Below are 10,945 nucleotides of genomic sequence, written 5' to 3'. Positions count from 1 at the left end.
AACAGGCAATAGGGGGCCTGAATTTAATTTTCAAGTTTCCCATTTGAAGCTTTTTGTCTCCTGTTGTCCTTTGTAGAGTATTTCATTCAGCAATTCTCCTCCTGCCTTGCTGGGGGATCCCCATGATCAGACATGAAAGAACAGCAGGGAATCAAATACACCTCCAACTGCTCCAATTTAGACAAGACTGGGTAAAATAAAATGGATTTGAAATACGTCTGCTACACTTTCAGTTTTATCCTTTCTAGCTTTTGGTCTTTTAATGCTCAGCACACTCTTCAAATCCCCATGGGCAGCACTCTGTCTGTGCTTTCAGGACCTCCAGCTGACAGACAAAGAGTGGCACAGAGTGGCAGTGCTGCAGTGGGAATACTGGCCTGTCAGCCTCTGACAATCCCCCTCCTCTCTGACAGAAAATCTTTCCTTGTCCTTGTTCTGCACCTCCTTAGGAAACCTAAGCCCCTATGGGAATCTCTTTGAAAGCCCAGCTTTCCCAAGCTAAAGCACAGAAGTCTCTTGTCTGTGGCAGGAGATACTCACGGGTGCGTTGGACCCAGTGGTTTCTTACCACAAATAGCTTATAACCTTGCCTGTAGTAGGGGAGGGGGGACAAAAGGAGGGTGGGATGGGATTCATCTCAGGAGAGGAAAGAAAGAGAAAGCCCATATAGAAAGACAAGAATGGGAAGACCATTTCAATAGCTGGTCACATATTAACTAGACTACTACTAGCATTTTAATACAGGTACAACCCATAACTCCATCATCTACTGCAGGGAGTGCTTTCCTCCCTCAGACTGACACTGGGCTCAGGCAGCTGATGATCAAACCTTACCAGCAATAAAATCCTGAGCCATAGAGTGCTTGAGCACCTTTTCCATATCCTTCATCACCAGGTCCTCTGCTTCAATGGGCAGAAGTGCCCAGATCTTCTTGGGTGCCAAGACAAAAACTTCTTGCTGTATTTTTCCCCTTGCAAAATTGGCCATGAATATGGTAGAAGACCTTCTGAAAAGCAGGCTTACCAGTCATTGGTTTAATTCTTGGTAATTACAACATATGACACAATAAAAATGACATTATTTTTTACCAGGCTATTTTCATCAAAAATAGGCCTTTATATTTTAACCACATTACAGCTTCTGTACAAACTGCATTCCCATAGAAACCTCTCCCATACCTGCTGTGGTTCTAATGGGCTGTGAAGCACATCACCACACACACACAAAAAAGCTATTTCTGCTTTTAAAAAAGAGTATCTTCAAAGAACATAGCTACATCTAAAAGTTCATCCTCCCTATTGCAGTCATCTCACTCAAGCCAGGAAAAAAACAACCACAAAAAAGAAAGAGCCAAATGTCCAGATCACTGTTTTCTATTTGCATTTATGAATATGAAACTACATCCAGTATTTGTCTTGTGAAAAGAAAGCTTCTTCCACCCAGAGACTGGGAATATGGACTAGTGATGAAAATGACAATAAATAACCAGTTACTGTCATTCCACAAGTAGCAATAAGGTGTCACAAGGCTTTGTTAAATATTTTAATTTCAACACAACTTATAAATAATGCTAATTTATAAGAAAGTGAGGTTCTGTTGAAATAACTTTTTCTATTTTATAGTTTCTCCTGAGCTAAAAATAGACCCAATCTAGTGTTAGAGAAGATTATTGTACCTTGAGGGCATCCAGCAAAACATAAAATGGATTTTAAAGAGATTTGGTACTGATTTGAAATATCATGTCCTTACACTTGAGGATGCAAAATGAAAAATGACCATGTAAGTGGAACACAACAAGAAAAAAAACAAAGCAATAACTTTGTGATCTATGGAAACAGATTTAATTTGCAAGGATCCTAATTCCTTTATGTACATGGGTTCAAAACAGTCTTTGAAGTGGCTGATGTTTCAGTCCAGTGTATTGAATTTAAGCTTCAGAAAACTGCAACCTTCAGCTACACTGATCAAATTTATTTCCCTTGAAAAATACACGTGAGCTTGGAGAGGTCCAGAGCAGTACCCACCTTCAGTGATAGCAGGTTGTACAGCAAGCAGAGCACAAGTGTATGTAGAACCACTTCAGAGTAAGTGCAAATGAAACTGCCCAGAAGAACCCTACAAAACCTGAAGTGTTACTTGAATGAAATAAAACTTCACGAATAAGTCACAGAACTGGAAGCAAATGCAAACCTATCCCAAATAAGCTTTTTTTCCATTTATAAATACCAGAAAACAAGTGAAGTGCACTCAAAAAGAACATAAAATTAACAAGAAAACTGATTGACTAGAAGCATTGATGGCACTTTTACTGAATAATACAAATTTAAAAAAAACCATGGTGATTAAGGTGAATGTGCTACCCAATATGGGTCCCGTGGTACCCAAAACATCCAATTCTTTCTGCAGAAACTGCTAATACAGCAGTTAAGGAGCTCTCTTTTTTTGTATTTATATGGCTGCTACAGGAAAGAAAGGCAGATTTTTCACCTAAATTTCTGAAAAACACATGCTTCCAAATTCGTCTCTTCCCTAGAACTCATGTTGAATCCAGTTTTTGTGCTAACCCATCACTGAAGGAAATATGAAACATCATATTCAGCTATTAGTTAAAAAAAAATCCCACCAACAACTCATTCTTCCTTGTTTCTCCTTGTTAGGAAAATCCGACTTTGCCAAAACAAGTGATGTATGTTTCAAGTGACTGAGTCTGCACTCAGTAATCCAGAAGACCTATATATGATATTAAAATTTACATAGCTTCAAATCACTCAAATCAATAATACCCCAGGTGCCATCTCTTTTTACGACAGGTAATAAATTATTTTAGTCAATAGCTAAACTGTTCTTCCCCTTAATGGGCTTATACTATATGCATAACAAGATATATGTGTCACATGTTCAGTGTGTTAAAACAACATTTTAAAAGAAATCAGTAAGAGTATAACAACAGGGCAATAATGTAGCACTGTAAAGCTGTTATAAGCAAGCTTTCACAGTGGTGTCCCTTCAAAAACAGTTTTTTAATGTGCTACTTTTAAATGAAAAAGCCCTTTCAACTATTAAGCATAGAGAAGAAGAAAATTAATTTTAAATTTTCAAGTCTCAAAAGATGACCTTGTTAACATAAATGCCTCTAAAGACAGTTTGCATTTAAACCTGAGACATTTTAATGTGAGCTTGTCTAAGGCAGAATTATTTTGTGGCCTTTCCCAGGAGTCTGGACAGCTTGGGTAATACAATAAACGATTTAACTCTGGACAGTTGATAACTTACCCTCACTTGACCAACAAAGGCATTGGCTTCCTCTTCCTGTACAGAGAGGTTTTTAGGTAGAAACATATCAAAAACTGGCCCGTTGTCATTTACATCCGTCACCACTATATTAACAGTAGCAGTTGAGGTCTGCAGAGGGAGAAAACATTATGAACACATTACCTTTATTTTAACATTTCACAGGTGACAACTCCTCAGCAACCTTCCTGCTCTGTATTAGACCCACCCAACACAGAATCACAGGTAAACAGATAATGAATTTATTTTTTTTTTGCAAAACATTATTCATTCAGAGAGGTTATTTTTACCTTTCTTTTCTCATAAGTTAAAACAGGCTCAAGATTGAGTAATATATTAGAGATGCATGAAGGACTTCAGATGTCTCTTTTTCTTTTATGGTGTTTTAAAGATTTAAGGATCTCCCATTCTGAGAGGAGAAAAAAAAAGCTAGAAATACCAACCTTTGACAGAACTATAAATAGGGAAGGTATTGATTTTACTAATAAAAATATGCTTCTGTGATGATTAACTTAGATGATCAGTGAGCCTCTTAGCTGGCACTGTCATGCTCCTACAGCTCAATGGCAAGCTCAGCTGGCCTTAGTTCAGAGGTGTCTGCGTCATCCTTCCCCCACATCCTCCTTACACACTAGAAGGCACTAGCACAACAACATAAACATACACAGAAGTGCCTCAAAGGGGACAGCATCATTAATTATATTTAACACACAAAATGTCCCTACTGAAATTTTCTATCCAAATCCAAGCCACTGGAGAGTGAAATATTCTGTCTGCAGATCTTCACAACTTGAGCCAGATCTCTTTTCACTGGTCCTGTGTACTGTTTCAGACACAAAACTCCACATAACTGTATTTAATACATTATTGTATTTTACATCAATTCAACAAATGCTAACAACTTTGCTATCAGAGATACTTTTATTCCATATATTCAAATCCAGCAGCAAGTACCACTGCAAACTGTGGCTTCAGGTTTATCACATTAGAAGATTATAACAGATACATCATCTAACACAAGCTCCTTCATGCAGTTATTTATTTCAGACTATGCACTAGCATACGGATGGAGGTGAAATACCTCAGCTTGAGCCTCATTAATTTAAACACTGTGGCAAGAGCAACAAAAACATGTCTTTGTTTTATAACCCTGGCAGTACAGAAGAGATGAGGCTAATAATGCAAGTTTCTGTGGCCTGTGACACAGGTTGCACAGAGAAGGAATGTCCAGTACTCTTCAGCCACCACAGAAAAGAGAAGCACTACTGGGAAAAAACCAAAACAAAACACAGCAGGGAAGATGGAAACCTTCCATACAGGCAGCGCAGGGAAACTACAGCATCTTTCCTGGAGCAAGTTTCTAGCACAACCAGCAGCAGCATGAAGTGATGCTGAGGTGGAGCAGTGCGTGGGCAGGCTCTCCTGGCTTTGCACCACAGTGCCATCAGTCTGGGAAGGCTTCCTGCAGTGTCCCATTGCATTCCTATCCAAAGAAAATATATTACTTTATAAAGATGGCCTGCTAGGCAAGTACACCAAGGGAGACAGATGCTAGGAAGGAACACGTGTGGAGTTTAACAGCCTTATTGCTGGTTGTACAAGGCTCTGCTTGGTACTGTCCCCCAGAGACAGTGACATCTGTGATGACCCCAGTGCTGCAGCCACACCTACTGTCAAGTGCCACTGAAAACACACACTGTGGTATTGTATCAGCTTTCCTGGGCTGTACCTGGATGCCTTCTGATACTACTTTCTGTCAAGCTACATTGTGGGAAACCTTTAGGACAGTCCCAGCAGTTACAGGGTGTGTAACCCCTAAAAGTGTTTTGACTTAACCAATCTGGGACAAACTGGCACCTCACAGGTTTCAGGAAGAAACCTGTGACCATCCTCCCTTAAAAAACAGTAACAAAATAAGTCTGAATGTAAACCTGCAACTTTGTATGCCTTTCCTGAAACATCTTCTGGGGAAGTATCTCCCATGTCACAAAACCTTTAACTCCAGCAGTTTAATGGCCTCTGTAGAGGTCCTTGTAGCAAACGCCCCAAATAAATGCAAAATATTGTCTAATTTTCATTAAAGGGCAAGTTCCTTGTATCTGCCACATGGGATGACTACTGGACTTGAAAGCTCTTCAGTGTCTCAGTAGCATTTGGTCATGTTTTCATTGCTGTGTCACCAGTTCAATCTGCTAATTCACTCTCTGCAGGAGAGATCCCACAACAGGTCCAGTTCCTCCAGCTTCCCAATCCTGATACTTGGCCAGCAGCCCAGTCCCTGCTCTTGGAATCAGCTGCCTCCTCTCACAGCTACACATGTGGCAGGTGCCTTTGCAGTGTGTCCCACCATCTCTTGGAGGTGCTACCTGTGCCAGCAGACTTCCTATCAATCCCTCCTGATCCCAGCACAGCAAGGGACAGATCTCTCCCTCCCTCCACCCCACACACAAGTGGCCTCAGTAACATCCATGCCTGATACTCCTCCTTCAGAGTCAGGGGTTTTCTACAGGTTTTGAATGGAGGCAAATACAGGTAAGAGAGCTGTTCCACAATAAGCACCCTACAATAACTACTTAATGCTTGAAAAATTCAGAACATTTTGAAGCAAGCAAATGAACAGAAAGACGCTTTCAGGCTGGCTTCTTATATTTGGTTATGCTCAGTTATTTGCTAATTGTTTCTGAAACTGCCATTCCCACATTTAGTTTTTATAAGGAAAATGTACTTTACAATTGCATGATTGTCAACACAAACCACACTCCAGAACATTTGCTCTGATGTGCAACGTGCACTCAAGGTAAATCAATCTTCTGAAGCTAACTTGATTCCACAGAATACGAGGCAATAAAACCTCATAGATGTAATAAACCGAGACAAATATGGCAGAAAAAAACATTGGCTTAAGAGAGAGAACAGTTGTCATTTTCATAGAAGCATAGAATGGTTTGGGTTGGAAGGGACCCTAAAGATCATCTAGTCCCAACCCCCTCCAGGGACACCTCCCAGTAGACCAGGTTTTGGGGCATTTTTCTTTTTTTGAAAAATGTCTTCTCCATTTGAGAGAATTTTAACAGGATGTGCTTTATAAGCCATGGTGTGTTTACTTCTGATGATGCTGAATCAACCCACAGGAGCTCTCAGAACAACCACCAGAACCTGCCTTTGCATCTGCTAACTTCTGAATCAAGCACTGAAAATGAAACTACTGTTGTGACTCACTTGCAGGTCTCACTTCTGTACAGAAGTGTATGCCAATGGGAGGGCTTGCGTATTTATTTTAGATAAACCATGTTATGAGGAGCTCTTTTGAGCACTTCTCCTAAATGACAGTTTTCCTAAACCTAAGCATGCTGTTAACAACGTGACCCTGCAGCAATATTTTCATATCTTGAATAAAAAGGGAACTTTTGTTTCCTTCAAGCCTTCTTGAAACCAAATCACTCTACTATGATTAGAAGCACAGAGAGTGCTGAAATACTGGAGCAAGTCTAGAAGGGGTCATTTGAGGAAGTACCAGAGGACACTCACATTTCATCTAAGAGGAGATAGTGGAGGCAGCAGGGAAGGCTGAACTCTGCTTAATACAACCTGGATTTTAAGGTGAATTTTAAGATCCTGTTTTACATCTTTATCAATTATGTAGAGGAGGCAATGGAGCAGTAGTGTCGATATGCTGGAGGGCAGGGCTGCCATTCAGATGGATCTTGGCCAGCTGAGAAACTTGCCAACAGAAACCCTGTGAAATTTAGCAAGGAGAAAGGCCCAGGCCTCCAAAGATCACCACACCATGAGACTTAGTGTCAGAAGATAAAACAGGTGTAAACTGAAACAAGAGAGGTTCAGACTGGACATATGTAACAGCTTCTTCCCATGAGGACAAAAATGAGAGCATTTCAACATGATGAAGCACAAGGGCTTTCCAAGCTCTAGTTTGTTTTCATGCTGCAGACAGGTACTGGTTACCTGGTCTCAGCACTCCCTGGATAGGAATATAAAGAATTATGTTTTTGATGCCTTTAGATAATTACACAGGGGTTACCTGAAAAATGCAATAGGTCAACTACCATCTCAACTTGTGCTTATGAAAGCTGAAAGCTTTCTGGAGTTACTCCATAAGTTATTCTGTAACACAGGGTAGAACTTTGGGATTCCAGGTCAGACTAAACCCCCAGAATAAAAAGAATTGGAAAGAATGAAGAGGTTTTGCTTAGCTTTGCAAGGAAAAAGCATCCTATCTTACCTGCCAGCCAACATGGCCACACAGGATAATGCTCCACTTGCTACCAAGTCTCAAGGCAAACTTCAACTTTCACTTATGAATTTAAAGCACAGTACTTTTGCAAGGTAATAATATTTTATTGAGATGCCAAATGGGAAAATTATTTTGTAAAGTTTTATGTTCTTCCTAAACTTCCAAGGGTCCTACAGCAAGATCCTGTTGTAAAGTAAACACGTCAAAGATATCCTCATTTTATATTAATCACAATTTAGCAAACTATCACAACTGTGTAAATTCAGTGGCAGGATCACCAAGATGGGCATTCAAAACAAGCTCTGGGTTAGCAGCAGTGCTCCTGTGCTCTCTTCCTTTACATCACTAACAACTAACTGAAATGGAGAATAAATATGGGATTACCCAAAAATCTTGTTATTTCATCCAAATACAGGAAACATCTGTTATCCCCCTGATGGAGCAATGCCAACCTTCTACATGAAATGGTAGCCAGCTGGTTACCTTGATTTCTTTGAGGTAGATAAAGCAGCAGGTCTGCTATTAATGTCAATAAAGGATTACAAAATACAATCAACCTTTTTAATATCCCCATTAGATGGCTCCAAAGATTTGCTTAAACTCTTTGCAAGCCACAGCTTAAGACCAACATTCTAGCCAAAAATAATCTTTATTAGGCAACTGGAGTAAATTACAGGAGCTTACTCAGAACTACAGCACGGAGCATTATGGGTAACATCATGACCATCTGTCCTGTGGATAGTGTAAAAAAGTCACCAGCAACACTAAAATCACATTGACTAAATAACCATTGCTTGGAAGTGCAGTCCAGGGGGCTAACCATCACCTCTCATCACTCTGCCACAGGAACAAACAATAACAAAGCAAGCAGAACGTGGGCCCTACCCCTTCTAACAACAGCCAAGTAACTGCTTGGCACACTGGTCAACAGGTGACCAGGACCCCAGGCAGCAAATGCACACTTTGGGGACACAAAGGGCACCGCAGAGAGGATCAAAGTAAACACACTGAAAAGAGGCCACTGCACCCTGCAGGAAGCTCAGTTTCTTTTACCATTAGAGAAGCCAAACATTTCCTATTGCCATTTTCATCAGCAGGTAAGAGTGGCTGCCTGAGATTGCTCCCAGTGTCACAGAAACTGTATTTTCTATGTCACTAGCTGAAATTCTTCCACCAAGAAAACCCCTGGCACACTCAGAGAGAGGTTGGTGATGTTTCTAACTTTCTCTCAAGTTACCACATCAACGTTTTAAAGTCAATAATGAAGACCATGAGGAGCTCTAAAAGTAATCACCATCTTTGACTGTCAAAGCAGCAGAAGTTATATTTAATGACAAGTCCTGATTTGGTGCCTATCTGCTTCTGCAGAGCCAGTTTTCTTGTCTTGTGTGTGGGAAGAGGGCTGCATGGCCCAACTCACAGTCTCAAGATTAAAAAAAACAAACAACAAAGAAACCACAAAACATTTAATTTCTCTTCATCGAGAGCTGTAACATTTATCTGGAACCAACGTCCCAGCTCCCTATATTACTCTCCTCTCAGTTCGGTTCTACACTTGTAGGACTGCAAAGTGACCTGTGTGTGGCAGAGCAGAATTAAGTCAATGCTTATAACTACCAGCAGTATGGAGCAGGTTTTTCCTTGCACAGCTTGGGGAAACTGAACAGAGAAAAAGATGTTTGAGGAAAAGATATTTGACAAATCAGGTGCAGCTGGAATGTTTTAATTTGCCCCCTTGCTTATACACAAGTTATTTTGGTCATTATATACATCAGAATGAAAGTTTCACAAATTTCTTATGGAACTATGAAAAATTGCAGTGTTTTGTAGAGGATCCTGGCAGTAAAACAGGACTCTCATGAAACAGAGCTCCTGTTTTGCTAAAGATCTTGACATATGTTTAATTACCACTAAAAGTCTTTAAACGAACTAGAGTGGTTCCCCAAAGAAATGAGAGACCTAATTCACAACTGGTTTGGTACCTCAACTGAATGGATGCTCCTCATGCAGAATACCAAGATAATACAGTAAGGATAAAAAATGGCCTTGGCTGTTCTAAACCCAGGTATTTCTACAAAAGATTTGTCAAGCATGGTTTGGGAAGGAGTGTTGGAGCTATTATTGCAAATTCATCCACGGAAAAACGTAGTACAGCTTCATACCAGGCCTTTTCTATTTATTACTGAAGCAAATTGTGTTTACTTCTACTTTCATAATAAGCATAATTCAAACAAAAGATGAACAGCTGTAATTTGTAGCTTTCTTAGGGCCACTAAAATAATTCTTACATGCATAATTCCTCCCTAAGCAACAAATGTAACATTCCCATTGCCTCCACAAATATCTTTTATCCTAAGTATGCCAGGCCCTGAAAAATGTTACAGATGACAAATTTGAAGGAAATTTCACTTGTGACTTATTTTATTTCTACCCTGCCATTTAAATTGAAGTTGAGAATTGATGAGAGCATCCTGTGCCTTGCAGAGGAAACATTCTGTGCTCTGATGTCAAGGCAGTTTATTAATTTAGCCAAACACTAAGACAAACATTATAATTTCTAGATATAACTAGTTTGCAAATAATAAGATCTGAGGTAAAGCCCAAGGCCTTATTTGACCAAAAAAGAAACTGAATAATGCTTCTAAACTACACATCAGGACTTCTCAATATTCAATTCAAGAAATGTACACTGAAATTACAATAACCAAAATAATAGCTATCCTTCACCAAGAAGTTGCTCAGATCTTAAAAAACTAGAGTGATCAGGACCAGAAAAAAAATATACATTAACTATAGAATGGGTAAATTGCCATGCTGTCTAAGACCACTGCTCCAGGAGACTGACAGCCTGAAGGGCGGTGATGTTAATGGAAATCTAATGACTGGTAATGAAGAATGACAGTGAAGTGCCCAAGTCAGAAAAAGTGATGGGTAATTATGCACAATGGCCTTGGTCACTGACCTTTCTGAAAGCACAGAAGCTGCATAACCACAATAAACAACACCTACCAGGCCATGGGGAAGGGGGAACATGGCATTCTTTTCCAGGCTGTTCCTATCAGGAAGGCTGCAAACCTCAGGTATTTGTTTCCTTCCAGTGTAGGGCATGAGAACTTGAAAAGCAGTATCTACTGACCCTCTACACCTCTCCAAGTTATAAAGAAGAAATGGCCAGCTGGACTGCAAAGAAATTTAGGAGAGAGAAAAGACTGAGGCTGAAGGGAACGACAAGGCTGGATCTTGTCAATAATTACACTAATGAAAACAGATCAGAAAAAGCCTGGGGAGAAGACAAAGAGAAAAGCTGTCAAACCCAGAAAAATGAACCCCCAAAGGAAACTCCCCAAAACTAAAACCTTGCACATCCAAAAATGCAATAGAAAAAGATGAGAATGTCAGCA

General features: G+C 40.0%; 1 protein-coding gene across 1 annotated transcript in view; it reads right to left on the bottom strand.

Annotated features, from left to right (window-relative positions):
* Positions 1-10,945, bottom strand: part of PCDH15 (protocadherin-related 15) — a gene marked incomplete at its 3' end in the record, with an annotated part of 234,661 nt that overhangs the window by 25,327 nt on the left and 198,389 nt on the right. The window contains exon 18 of the mRNA XM_010002259.1: positions 3,275-3,403. Within this exon, the coding sequence (XP_010000561.1) occupies positions 3,275-3,403 (129 nt within the window). The remainder of the gene's footprint in view (positions 1-3,274; positions 3,404-10,945) is intronic.

This window comes from Chaetura pelagica, unplaced genomic scaffold, assembly GCF_000747805.2.
Source record: "Chaetura pelagica isolate M959 unplaced genomic scaffold, ChaPel_1.0 scaffold517, whole genome shotgun sequence".
In the NCBI taxonomy this organism is placed as follows: domain Eukaryota; kingdom Metazoa; phylum Chordata; class Aves; order Apodiformes; family Apodidae; genus Chaetura; species Chaetura pelagica.
This window is presented reverse-complemented; position numbering and strand designations above follow the sequence as displayed.